Raw genomic sequence first — 14,859 nt, forward strand, 5'->3', positions numbered from 1 at the left:
TATCATTCTTCTTCACAGAACAATGAACAGGGCATCTTTTACAAACGCCATTTCAATTAGAGAGGCTCTTAGAAGTGAGGACTACTTGGTGAGGAATATGACATGTGTTGGCTGAAAACACCCAATGAACAAACACTTAGCTCTGGTGTTAGCATTCATATCATGTAACGCCATTTGGATATGGATTTAAGAAATTTGTGACAGCCAATGAAAAAGCTCAAAGAGCTATGGCACATGTGTTTACTCTGGAAATAAATCACCATGATTCATAAACAGGGACTGTGGATCCTTAAACACTGTTCCAGAAAAGCCTCAAGTTAAAACAGGCAGAACAGAAAAGTTCATGAACATGCAATAGCTGCTAAAAGTAATTATAATATTGGATCTTGATTATGAGAGAGTAAAAGAAATGTAACTTTTTACAGATGCAAGATTTTCTGTGAGCAACATTTACCGTGGTCGGGGCCAGGAAGCAGAATAGGGCTAGCTGATTTTTTTCCACACAATTTTGAGTCATAAATTATAAATTATGCTCTAACAGATAAAGTAGAGAGGAAATTAATTTAAGAGATGAGATCTATTTTACAATTCAGAGAGCTGTTTTATTTTAATTTGGGGGGGAAATGACATCTTGATGTTCAGCTTTACCAAACATTTTTCTCTCTCTGAAATGAACTGCAATTTCTCTTTATTTCCCTGAGGAGTAAAGGCAAGATGTTTATGCCAAAGTTCAGAGGGTAAATTAGCAACACGGTCTCAACCATCTGGAAAAGCGCTGTCCTGCAGAACTTTCTAGGATGATGAAAATGTTCCATATATACGCTGTCTAATATGGGAACCACTGGCCATATGTGGCTTCTAAATGCTTGATATGTGGCTAGTTTGAATAGGAACTTAATTTTAACTTCATTTTCGATCTCAATAGCGCCACATGGCGAGTGGCTACAGTGCTGGACAGCGTGGTCTAGAGGACTCCTCTCTCGTTTTCCTTTCTCTCCGCCAGGCAGCTGGGGTTATCTTTTATACACTGTACAGTGCCCCTGTGAAACCTCACGCACCCTTTGCCAGCTTAGCCTCAGAAGGGCTCTGAGCAAGCCTCACAGGAGCTTGTTTCAGCAAATACGCACATTAACAGGGTTTTAAAAAAATAGGAAACAGCAAAGTTCAGCCCTCCAGCCCCTTTTGCCAATTCACCTGCCTCCCTGCAGTCAGATATATTCTCTAGTGCTTTGTCAGGAGCAGCTTCAAAATGATTCAAAGGGTTTGACTTTCAATAACTTTGCGTGTTACGAAGGCGAGTAAAGAAAGAGTTTGGTGAGAGCATTTAGACAAAGAGAACCAGTAAAACACTGAGGCGCAATATCGGAAGTAGTACATTTTGAGGAGTGATGCTGCATAGAAAGAGACGAAAGGAAAACAAACCCCAGCTGCATTTTTGATTACAGAAAGTTTGAAATAAAGAAATGTACCTTGGTATTACCTTAAAACTCTTGCTTGCTTATCATGGAATGCAAGGGTATGAACACTGGTCCCCAAAGTAATCAATTATTTCCTGACTCCGGTCCACGGTTTCACTTAATTTACAAGAGGACACCTTCTGATTGCCCCTTTTACATGTTTATTATTTGCTGATGCGTTTCTTTATCTAAACATAGCTTTAAAGTCAGAAATTAAGAGACATTCAATTTTAATGACATCCCTTGAGAGGAAAAAGAATCAGAGTTCTAATGCAATGTGCCTTGATGGTGGAGATATTGGTAACTTTCGAATTTAAGTAACTTCTTGTCAATAGCATTTCAGTAACAAAGATTGTTTTCCGCATAAACACATACCTGGAGGAGCAGATCAGAAGTGGGCCTGACTCGCTGTTGGAATAGAATGCTTAACGTTCGATTCTGTTGTTCCAAATCAAACACTCTCGTTTTCAACTTTATACATTCCTCCCTTAGATCCTACAACAAACACATTGAAAGGAAAAAAAAGTCTATAACTGAAAGACATCTTTGCATATTATAACCATATTTTATCTTATTTTCAGACACATTAGTAAAAAAATAGTATTTTTATTCTTCAAAACCCCCAGAAATAAATCACACACAACATTTTCTTCCACAGCCCATTGTCTGATAGAATTATTATGTGCAAGGACAACAAATTTAAAAAAAAGCACTTTGAAATCAGAAATGCATTAATCTAGCATGCTATTTTTGAAGATGGTAAATCTTAGCGATATAAAGTCAATTTAAGTTTCCACCTATATATTTGGCCTTTTCACTGTCTTCATGAAAGCAATCATAAAGCACAAACCACAAGGACAATAATGTTTTCGCAGTGAATAGAGATTTGATGAACTAAAGAAACTATCACTTTTGATGGAGTCTGTCGTCGTCATTTGCGGAAACGAGTTGAAATTCTCAGCGCTGTGGCTAATAGAATCAGTGATGCATTTAGTGGGAGGGAAACAACTCTGAAGCGAAGGCTTAAAAAGGCCACTTGAAACTTGCCCATCCTCTGAACGGGGGATTTCCATATCCTTTGTGGAGTTCTGGTCTCAGTGCTGGGGAGGAAGTAGGACAACGGCACCTCAGCATCCTTTTGCAGCAGCTCTTTTGAATGATTTAAACACCACAGAGACCTTTTCCTCAACTTTCCCGAGGGAAACTGACACACGGGAGCTTTAGGATTCTCTGGGATCCCATCAAGGATCCGCCTTCCAAACCAACCTGTGATAAAGATACTTGTAGCACTTAAATGGCCACACCCTCTTTGATGGGGTTCAAGAAAGACCAGGTAAAATAAAGCCCCAATTCGAAGTTCTTCACAAGCTGATCCTTTTCTATGTTGCAAACTTTATCTTTCTCATCATTTCCTGATTTTAAAAAAAGGCCTCTGGAGGCTGGCCCAGTGGCATAGTGGTTAAGTTTCCATGATCTACTTCGGTGGCCTGGAGTTCATGGGTTTGGATTGGAGGTGCACACTTTCACACCACTCATCAAGCCATGCTATGGTGGTGTTCCACATACAAAGCAGAGGAAGACTGGTACAGATGTTAGCTCAGGGACAATCTTCCTCAAGAAAAAAGAGGAAGATTGGCAATAGATGTTAGCTCAAGGCTAATCTTACTTACCAAAAAAAAAAAAAAAAAAATTGGCTTCTGTTCTTACCATGCAAAGAACAAGGGTCTGCCTGTTTCTTAAAAGTTCTATGCATTCGTGTCACCCTCCTCCCTCCCCCACCATTACTTTCCCCTGTCATCCACCTCTTTCTTCCAGTCCAAGTTTGGCTCTTTGATTGACATCCAATTCAAATTCTATCTATCCCCTCTCTGACACTTTATCTGGCATGCCCCAAGGACTGCTCCCTTTTCTGAACTCCAGTGAGTGCTCAATGCCTCTTAGGTGATGTTTCACATCTACCACTTTGCACTGATTTTATCTTTCATGCTCTAGAATCATCTTGTCAGTTAGAAGACATGTTCCTCAAAAGACAAGCACAAGAAGATACTCAAGTAACCAACAGCCCAAGTATATTGTTCTTACATTCTTTTATTCCATCACCTAGCACAGCACCATAGATAGCAGGAGCTTAATAAACTTGTGCTATTATTTTGTTAAAAGGGAGGATGATGACAAGTTCTATTCTCTAGTGATAGAGTGATAACAAATTTAAGTTTCTCAACACTTTCAGTTTGTACATGTACGTATTCCAATGTCAGGCAGCTACAGGCCTGACTTAAGGCTCTGCAAGTGAGAGAGAGCACTGGTTAACAGCTCTGATGCCCCGCCCTAACTAGGAATCACAGACCTCAGCGGGCCTGTTCCAAAACCTTGTGTCAACCCAAGTGGGAAGCTAGAGAGACCTGGCTTCTGAGGCTTTACCTGAGTGTGCATCATCATACCCAGTCTTAATAATTCTATTTCCAGGGAGCAAAGAAACAGGCCATAGTGTGGCTCACTGCAGAGCTTACACTCTCTTCATCTTTTTAGCTAAATGGGTGGAGCTTATGCATGGGATGTTTCCAACTGATTGCTGCCTACAGATGCAGAGTGTAGAAAAGAAATGCCATGTTCAGGATGAGGCAACTGGGTCCAAGATCTAAGAGGTCAGCTGCCATCAATTGCAGGGGAAGGAGTGTGTGTGTGTGCAGGAACACACATGCCACTTGGGAGAGGCCATTTTGGGGGCCTGGGCATTGCAAAAATTAAAAGGCGAAATTTATTTCTTTTATTTAGAATTCAACCTCTGTGTCTCACTTAGGCTAATTTTTGTTCCTAGCATGTATATAACACTCCCTGCTCCCAAAGACTAATTTTTTTTCACTACTGCTAATGAAGTAATTAATAAAACTTGACTGTGAGGTAAATAAATATTAATAGTAGCTATTGGGTGGGAAAACACAGTCATTCCCATTTGCAGGTGGAGATATGGAAACAGAAGCATACAAGGATGGATTTGCAAACAGAAGGACAACCTGTATGGAATAGTATCAACAATTTTTAGCAGCAAAGCTGAGAATAACTTGAAAGAGTTCTTCACATGGGTAAAAAGAGAAAAAGAAAAAGAAAGAATGAAAGAAAAAGAATTAATCAAAAAAACTCCATAGGGAGTTTTTGTACAGGTACCCACATTTCAATGGCTGGTACTCTTACTTAAGGCAGTAAAAGTAGGAACATAATTTATTGACCTTGAGAACTGTTCATCACTCTGGGCTCATCTAGACCAGCACACAGCAGAGGAGGAAATGGAAGGCTTCAGGAATGTGATGCCGGTCTTACAATCACTGACAGACAGAACTGAGCTGGATTGAAAATTTGTAGACATAAAAGAATTGCCCATGTTGTTTTAATATTCCTCTTCTCTTTGGTCAAGCTGTGGACAGTAACTGATGCCAGACACCTATCATCCCAAGAATCTATCATCAAAACCACACATGTGTGTCTACACGCACATATGTAAAGACAACCAGACTGGGTAGATATATAGAGAGAAAAACAACAATTTCTTTCATCGCTACTGTGAGATCTGGGCAGAGGGTAGCAGCCAGATGTTTTTGCATCCTCTTTGCTCACAATGGGAACCCAATGACATAAAGAAGCATGAGACACACTTAGCCTGGGTACAAGGGCCACTATTCTGACCCTGTCAGTTAAAGAGGCAAAACTCAGACTATCCTTCCCAAGGAAGGCATTAGAAACAAATTAAAAATAATCAGGGATCATGGCTCACAGCAGGGGCTGGACCATCTGTCCTCTCTCACATCCTTTTATTTCTATGACTCTAGTATGTCTTAGGCCTCAAGAAGAGGACCGGACTGAAAATATAGGGTTGTGACTTCTGAAATAAAAGAAGGGACATGATGTATAATTTTATCAGGGGGAAATAATACCAAAAGTTTGACTACATCTAATCTCACTAAGAAAGTGTACTGGTCTTTGGGTTCAAGAAAATAGCCAGATCTGATTTCCTTACAATCTGCATGTCACTATCAATCGGAAACAGAGAGTAAGGAATTACAATTGAAAGTGAGGGCAAAATATACTGAGCAATGTGATACATTGGTCTGAAAGGCCTCATGTACCTTAATGATCCCAAATCTTAAGTTCCCTAGAGGATCCACAGATTGTAATACTGGTCAGTTTCACCTGCACTTGGTGCTGAAGAAAACTCAGGATCCACTGCTTGTAGTACCCACGGAGTATAGCTACCTTACGCATTTAGAGTAAAATCGTTACCAGTTCCCTGCTGAAATAAATTTAAGAAAATGTTGATGGCTTAGAAGCAGGACAGATATTGACATCACTGGAGCATTGTTGAAAACTATTTAAATCTGACTGTATCATGTAAAAATTGTATAATAGCAGTATACCTATTCTAGTGGCAGTGTATAGCATGGGAATACACTGGACTGGGAGTTAGGGGCCTGGGCTCTGGTCCTCATTACCCACATGACCTTGAGGAAGTACCTTAATCTAGTTAGGCCTCAATTTCCTTAACTGTAAAATGAGCTACTGCACAAAACCATGCTTTCAGGAGAATGGATGTCTTAGCCGTTCCATGAGATGGTTTGTCAAGTGCCACCTCATTCCAGTCTCTCCTTGTCACAGCCTTTCTCAGTGGCCATCACTGATCCACCCCTTTCTTTTCCAAGGATGCTAAGGCTTCTGTAAGAAGAAAAGCCATTTCTGGAAAAGGCTAGTTACATCTCAGACTAACCAAGGGCCTCAATAGCAAATACCTAAAAGGCAAGGCAGGGAACACAAACGTGAGACTGAATCAGCTGGCTCTAACTAATAGGAAGTGGAGAGTCCTGGGGCAAACTAAACACTGCAAGATTTCATCCTAAAGGCACTCAGATGAAAACATTTTCAATCTCGGTGATGGCTAAACAGTGTATATGACAACAGTGAACTGAGCCCATTACCACACCTAGTTGACAATCTCAGAATTAAATGCTTGCTAAGGTCCCTGGCCATTCTGAAATTCTAGGGATCAAAAAGGACTGATCCTGAGAAAGCTTGACTCCAAATTGACAGAGTCAGTTTTGACTCCCCACCTGTCAGATCCTGGATGTTCTTTTCGCTAGCAAGGACTAGAAACACTTCCAGAAGGTTTAAGAATTCCATTGGCTACTTTGCTCTTTTGCTTTATTTCCTGTGATCGTAACTAATGATTGGGTTTCAATCTATCTGTTGATTTTCATAGCATCTCCTTTGCCTGTTGGACTATAGTGGGGAAAAATAATAAGGGACTGAATGGGATCGTGGAGGCCGAACGGTGCAAAGGATAGAAGCGTGGAGTTTGAGTGCAATGACCCGAGGTTAACAGAAGGGCTTTGCCACCTCTAGCAACTGGAACTATGAGCAAGTTATTTTCTCAGTCTTATCTCAAAGGGTTGCAGTGAGAACAAAATGACTTAGTGGATTTAAAGTGCTGGACATTGGGCCTGACTTCTTGTAAATGCACAGTAAATACACACAGACCCTCTTGAGAGAACCAGACTCTGAACACACCATTGCTAGACAAGTGCACACACATGGCTTGACTGCCCCTCCTACAAGGGCAACATGTGGAAATTTGAGTTCTTTCAGCTTCGAGCTACAAACCTGTGTTCCGCTTCTATCCAAATGGCTGAATTACTAGATTCTACCATACAAGAGCCTTATTCCATGCTGGTGAAGAAAAAAGGCCGTATAAATATTTGATTACTCTAAAAAACATGCAGATAAGGCTGAGGATGTTGATAGGCTGGAAAATAACTGCAAGGGAAAAATGCTTTTCTTCCAAGTTTGGTGTTAGTGGGGGGAAAAACCACTGAAGAACCTAGCAAAGTTACATTTTCAGAGAGCGTAATCGACTTAATGAAGATAAAATATATTTCAGACAAAAATACGAGTTTAGCCTAGATTATTGATTTCACTCGCACTTGTAGACTTGGATCTATGATTTGGAGTCATAAATGGAAGTGAGCTGGGTTTAATATTGTCGCCTTAGCCTTATTGATGTAGAGGAGGGGCAGTCTGCTCTCTCAAGGGAAGCCACAGGTTGTGAGATAAATTGAATTACTTGACTAGGAGAACACATGTACATTTAACAGAAACTGATAAATTTATGGAAATAAATCTTCTTTTTGTATCAGTATTGGGAAAAGGAGCACACTGTTACTTTAGGATGCTTATCCGGGCCGATTCATGATTGCCACAAAAAATGCTTCTGGGTTGCCCAGTGAAGAGCTGAAGCCACGGCATATTTGCCTTTGCATTGTAGCAAAGGATATATTCTAAAACTGATGGCTATGACAATAATTTCGCCTCAAGGATTGTTTTTTGTGACATGGACAAATCACTCAACATTTCTGTTTTCACTCTGTGCCAGCTAGCTACATCCTTCTTTAGAATTCGCTTTCTCATCTGTATTTGTAGTACATTTTATTTCCTATATTGTGTTCTTAATTAAAAAGAAATTTTAGTCTTTTTGCAGCAATGTTACAGTCCCTATAAAAACTGGGAGACATGTATTTCTGCAGGACATGATTCTTCTGGAATGTACAAAAGCCTCGGCCTCTCCCCCTGCCTCCCCATGTCCCTGAGGTATGCTATCTCACAGTAGCACGTCTCGCTCTGTCTTACTGCTTAACTGTAACAAGGTAGATTTATCTGTTTACTAGTTATTACTTGGATTTGTGTAGCTATTTTTTGTGGCTGACCTGAAGGGTCCCATTTTCCTTTATATCGTACTAGGCAGATTCCTTGTCTCTTTTCTGAGGCACCATTAAAAAAAGCAGGCATACGAAGTCTTTCAACAGTTCCACCCAACTGCAACAACCCTCCCTTCATTCCTCAGGTTTGTAAGTAAATGAGCATAGAGTTTCCAACAGGAGGAAAGCAATTGAGATATTAAAGCTTTTGAAAAAGAAAAGGCATTCAAATATGTCGTGACAGAAATTAAGAATTGCTCTTCAACATCTGTTTTTCTCTTTATTCCACAAGAACATAACAATCGATTTTCTGCTGGGCACATACTCAGAATAAAGACTTCATTGCCAGCTTCCTTAGGTGTGACCATACGATTAAAGTCTGTTCAAGGAGATGTGAAGTGGGAAGTATGAAAGCTTTTGAAAGTCTCTCTTAAAAGACAGCTAGTGTGTGCCCTTTATCCTATTCATTTTCTTCAGCTTTTTTTCCTTCCTGATGGTTGGAATGTGAATGTGATGACTGGAGCTAAAGCATTCATTTTGGACCACGAGGTAACCTTGAAAATGTAGGCCATATCCAACAGAATAACAAGATAGAAACCAGGGATGCCAGGGACCCCATGCACTTTATGTAGCAAAGCACCATGCCAACCCTGCACTGCCTACTTGTGGATTTAGAGTTGAGAAAGAAATGACATTTTAGCTTATTGAAGCCACTACTATTCTGGATCTCTGTTACTTACAATGGAACCTAATTCTAACTTCACATAACTGTGCTCAAATCTCATCAAATTATATGATGTTAATGTAAAACCTGAGGCAGTTAAAATCATTTGTAGCAGGAAGCATGATATATTGACAGAAATAGTTGGGGGAGAAAGTCTAGCAAAAATATCACCATGCCTCCATAGTATAAACTTGAAATAATATTTAAGTACATCCATAAGTGGTCGACCCCTCATAAAATTGTTTCCAATTAAAAAAATGAATGTTATAAATGATTTTGCTGTGATGTAGCCACATCTTTCTGAATACGCCACAGGATCTAAGATTTCCTTTTGTAGAGGAAGTTTCCATCACACTGAGACAGAACTTAGAATAAAGAAAATCTGAAGGAACTAGAATTTAGCCTCGGAGAAACATTATGGAAAGAGACGGGAAAAGTTCAATAAAATTCACCAAACCAGCCAAGTTTAGGCAATTACCTGCATTTACACACTCTGCCACAATAGCACGATCTTATATTGTCTGAAGGCAGAATGGGCAGATAGCAAAGGAGAAGGTTCCGAAATTCCATGCCCAAAAAGTACCATTTTTTCCCAACTTTATTGAGGAACAATTGACAAATGTAATCGCATATATTTACAGTGTAAAACGTTATGATTTGATGTGCATTACAGGGTGGAATGATTACCAAGATCAAGATAATTGATACATCCACTATCTCACATACTTAACAGTTTTTTGTGTGTGGGTGGGGATGCTCAACATCTACTCTCAGCAACTTTCAGTGTCTAATACCGCCATTTGTTTTATATTTATCACAAATCAATTCCTATAGCAACTGCTCTCCATGCTTCCTCTCATAGAATGACCACAGCAATTCTGGGAGGTGGAATTGTTATCTGTATTTCACAGAAGAGGAACTAAGGGCCAGAGAAATTAAGTAACTTCCCTAACCTCAAAGATCCCTTGTGAATTTTAAGCTTCTTTAATGTTGTCCAAAAGAGGCTATTAATTTTATAGGAATTGGAGGAATCCATTAACTTATTTAATGTCTGCATTGACTAAAGAAAAATGATAGGTTTGCCACTCATCTAGGTCCACAGAAATCTTTCATCTTCAAAGGGCTTTCTATTACTTTACCGAGAGTTTGAATTTTCTGATTCTTTTGGTCATGGATGTTACTTCGTATGCCGTCTAACACACAATTTTAACATAAGTGAGTAAATAGAAAAGTATTGCATCTATCAATCACCATTTCCTAGTTTGACAATATGTGTTCCAATCTATTCGCGTAGTACTTTGAAAATAACAGACAGAAAGTGACCTACCTTTTGAGTGAGCAGAGCTTGAACAACTTGGTTGGCTACCTTTAAAAAATAAAGAAGAGAGTTGTCGTTTATAATAATGAGACGCTATGCATAGACTCTAATTTACCAATAAGTTTCTCCCAGCTTGCTGTAGCTAATTAGCTCTTCATTTGCCTCTTTCCTCTACTTCTAGAGGACCTGATTCTTTTCATAATAAGCCTATCCTTCTAGGTAATATTTTGCCTTTTCCAAAGGTGACCTTGCTGCTAATTAAGATGGTTAGGCTGGAAAGATCATTCATACCTTGACTTTCACATTTCCGTATTTGGAAAAATAACATCCTTTCATATGTAGAGTACTCCGAGAAGGCTAAAAAATGATATAGCGCCAAACATGATCCTAATTATCTGTACAGAGTTTCTACACTTTGCTGATTTACAATGTCCTTTGCCTCTCCTTCCTATTCTTTTGCTCTGTGACTATTTCACTGCTTAATATTACTTGCACAAAAGATGGGTTGAATGGCAGAGAATGGGGACAACTCGTTGTTTCTTATATCCTCCGCTTTCTTCCTCTACATCTTCATTTGTGGCATCCTCTTGTTGTTGTTACCTATAATAGAGTCTGGTAGTTGTTTCTCCACATCTATTTTCCCCTTCCTCCTAACTAATAAACTCTGATTCTTTTGCTGGACACATCGAACTACATTTGGATGGTAGCTCCCTTGTATCTAAGTGTCACTTTCTGACAAACTTCTGGCCAATGAGTTATAAGCAGACTATTTTCTTGGGCTTACAGGAAGTCTCTAAGAAGAAGAAGGGTCACCCTCCTTCCTCCTTTTCCTCTCTGAGACATGAAAGTGATAGCTGGAGCTTTAGCAGCCACCTTGATGATGGAAGGCACATAATAAGTATTGTTGGGCAGGAAAATGCTGGTCCTGACCATGCATGGAGCTGAACTGTCTATCTTTGAACTTCTATGTGAGAAATAGAATAGCCACTGCTATGTTGAGTTTCTTCCAATACACAAGCAAATATAATTCTTACTAATATAGTAACAGAACCCTAATTTTCTTCAGGTATCGGGGAGTTTGGGACAATAGGAGAAGATGGGCCCTGCTTAGCTCAAGGAGGTGAATCTTGATTAATCTAAGACAATCTTGGTAATTCCATTCCCTTTTAGTGACTGGTGTAAGAGTGGGCATGTGACATAACGCCAGCTAAAGGCCACATGTGAAACCAATAACCTGTCCTTGTTATTTCAAGGATTTGGCGTTTTCTTCAGATAACCATTCATTCTTTCTACATATATTTGTATTAAGATTTCTTTTCCACCTGCAGATTTTAAAAACACTTCACAAAGAGTCACTTACTAAACTTCACTATAGTCTTGAAGCTATATAACCATATGTTTACTATTGATAAAATTAAAGTGGACAGGTGATTTATGTGGTATTTTTCAGCTGACACAAAAACTAAACATTTAGTGTGATAACTAAAACTGACAGCATTAAAGACCAAGTCAGAATATTTAAATATCCTAAATAAAAGGTACTTCTGTTCATTCAGTTCTTCCTTCATTTATTCAATATAAATTTGCAGAGTATTTATTTTTAAAGCTAGATGACTGGGATGTGTTCCTTGGTTTCAAAGAGAGCATAGCTGGTAGGAGGTTGGCAAGAACACAATTATAACACAGCGTGATAGGCATGTAATCATCTTGGTAATTCGCACATTTCAACCAAAGGCTGAGGGACACTTTCATCTTCTTTTTCTCTTGATAACAAAATTATTTTTGGAGATGCTAAACCACGTACGCTTGTTTCTGTCTGGTATAGTGGAACAGATTACGGTAAGAAGGTTTTCATGGAGCTTAATTGTTTCTTGACTCAATATTGACAAAATAGCACATCATTAACAACAGCTGGCTACCACTAAGTCTCACAGAAAATTAAAATACAGGCTGTCATCAACTTGTGGTTAGAAGGCATTCACACCACAAGCAGGAAATGACTAGACTCAGATTACCTATAATTGATTAGCCGAACTGTATGCACAAGAAGGATTTTCTTTCTAGAAGAATCCTTTCCAAATTTACATTGCTGACATTAAGTTAAAAAAAAAAAAGGGCTTTCATTGAAACTAACTATAGTTTTGAAGAAAAAAGAATTGTTAGGTATTTTTTTTTAGTCCAGCCCAAGTTAAAGAAGCATTCCTAAAAACTATCATAGACCAAAATAAACCATATTTTCCTTAACCGGTGCTTTTCCTTTTCCTTTATCAGTGAATTTATACATGATCACAATGGTGATAAATGTTATTCAGTCCACACAAATTGACCAATAGCACAATCCTGAAAATCTTTCAGCTTTTAAACATTCATTCTAATTCGTAACTGAGGATTTAAAGTCAAACTATACATCAACTATTTTATTCTTGGCAAACTAAAAAAAGAGAACAACAGAAGAATTGAACTATTCGTGTAGCTTGAATCAGGAACAATGTATCAATGTTAATTCATACCATAAATAATTTAATTCTTTTGGATCTCAAACTTTGGATTTGATTTACATTCTCATAAAATTGCCTAATATCAATATTTTCTTTTCTTCTAAACTGGTCCCTCACTTAAGCCAGACTGTGGAACAGCATTCACATAAAATAGCTCTTTACATGATTTAACAGGAGACACAAATGAATATTCTAACTGTAACAGCCCACAGGAGTAAATATGTTATATCTTTGCAATCCAAGTATGTTTCCCTATAGGCTTACAGACTCTATCTCTGATGCAGTTCCTTCTGGCATGTACTTTGGGCAATTGTTTGCTTTACCAGAAAACTGAACACAGATACACGAATGCATTATTTCGTTACCTACTGACACGGGGTTATATTACCCAGAAGGACTCACAGTTTTTTGCAGAAGAGCAGGCAGGTTGTACGAACGCTTTCCTGGGTACTGTCTGTAAAGACAGTTTCCTGGGGTTTCATTTCTACTTTTAACAGCTAAGCTTCCCTGATTTATCAATAGAACAGGTGTCTGGAGCTTGTGCCTGCAACGTCTAATAGGCTCACCACATGACCCCTGGAATGGGCCCCTGCCCTCATCATAGCATTATGCCCTTAGCACTTGGGCTGCAAATAACCGCACACCTGCAGGTCTAGCTAATGAGAACAAATAACTTCCAGTGTCACCTGACAGCATTCTTCTCCAAAGAAAGGAAAAACAGCAGCTGGGCTGGACCAGGGGGACTTGAGACTCACCGAGCAAAGCTGACAATCCTTAAGCCCCTCCTTATTTTACAACCTCCCTTAGGCTCTCTGTGGGGACCTCCCCCCTTTGCCTCTAGGAGACAAGCAGGGCTGCAGTGAAACAGAGATGATGAGGGCCCAGAACACCTCTCCTTTCTGCTCAGTAAGAATTCTCAGACTAGCCATCTCCTCTGATGCCTGGCTCATCTTCTACCCACACAAGTCTTTGCTATTCTTCGCTGTCAGCCTTCCAGGGGTCATTATCCCTCCAGCACTGCCCTGGAAGGGGGTGGGCAGAGGGAGGGAAGCTGGGGCTGTAGGGTCATCAGTCAGTTATTTTAGTGCAAAACAGTCCCTGAGGCTGAATGAGAAGTCCCAAGGCTCACCACACCCAGAAGACAGCCAGGCCTGGGCCAGGGTGGCGGAGTGAGGAACTGTTAAGGCACCACGTTTGACAGTCCTCTCCTCCTGCCTGGTGGTCCTTTCATACTTTCAAGTACTATTTTATCATGCAAAGCACCTGTCTTGTCAGCAAGGAAATTTAAAAACCCAGTAGAAAAAGCACAAGTTTTGGAAAATGTGCTTTGGAGAAATTTTCTATGCTTGTGAGTTTGGTTTATTGTACTGAGGTAGCTGGGGGCAAACGGGAAGAACATTGGGGCAGAATCACAAGCAAGACCTGAGTTCAAATACTGCCTGTGTTGATTGCACATTAATGTGTATGGGAGCGGGGGAGCAACCTGAATTTTCTCATTTGTAAATTAGGGGAAACAGCTATCTCCAAAGTTGTGAAAAATGCATGCGATGACAGACATAACCCAAAAAACCACCTTGGACAGTGCCTGTAAAGCAGTATCAGTCATCCCATAAATGTTAAATCTGAAGCAGGTCACTCGAAATTCAGAGAATAAAATGCATTTTCAGGTAAGAAGTTAAGAAAGAATGGTTTGAGAAAAAGGGATTTTATTTGTAAAAGAATGAAGTGTGTGTATGTCATATGCATGCATAAATATAAATCACTAAGCATCTGTATTATTTATTTACTCTGTAAAAAAAATCTTGTAAAATACTGGGACGGGGAGACATTCGTCTAAACATGGATGTGGGATTCCAGGGGAAACTAATTGGGAAATTAATTTGCTGTTGATAATCTCCATTCATTCATTAAGTCATTCAACAAATGTGCATTAAGTACCAAGGATGGGACAAGAACTGTGCTGGGTCTTAGAGAAATAATGATGAATAGAACGCAGGTGCTGCCCCTCATGGTCGTTCTAGGACAGACATAGGAAGTAGATTGTCGATTTCATGGTCCATTCACGAAATGGGTGTTGGAAGCATGTGAGAACCATAAGCAGGATCATCTTCCATCTACATCTATC

The 14,859-nt window shown here is 39.5% G+C and overlaps 1 protein-coding gene across 20 annotated transcripts in view; it reads right to left on the reverse strand.

The window, feature by feature from the left end:
• Positions 1-14,859, reverse strand: part of NCKAP5 (NCK associated protein 5) — a 918,003-nt gene that overhangs the window by 177,138 nt on the left and 726,006 nt on the right. For all 20 annotated transcript variants that reach the window (XM_070241812.1, XM_070241809.1, XM_023622814.2 and 17 more), the window contains 2 exons: positions 10,246-10,284; positions 1,833-1,952 (listed from right to left, as the gene is read on the reverse strand). In XM_070241812.1, the coding sequence (XP_070097913.1) occupies positions 1,833-1,952; positions 10,246-10,284 (159 nt within the window). The remainder of the gene's footprint in view (positions 1-1,832; positions 1,953-10,245; positions 10,285-14,859) is intronic.

Source organism: Equus caballus, chromosome 18 (genome assembly GCF_041296265.1).
Source record: "Equus caballus isolate H_3958 breed thoroughbred chromosome 18, TB-T2T, whole genome shotgun sequence".
Classification (NCBI taxonomy): Eukaryota; Metazoa; Chordata; class Mammalia; order Perissodactyla; family Equidae; genus Equus; species Equus caballus.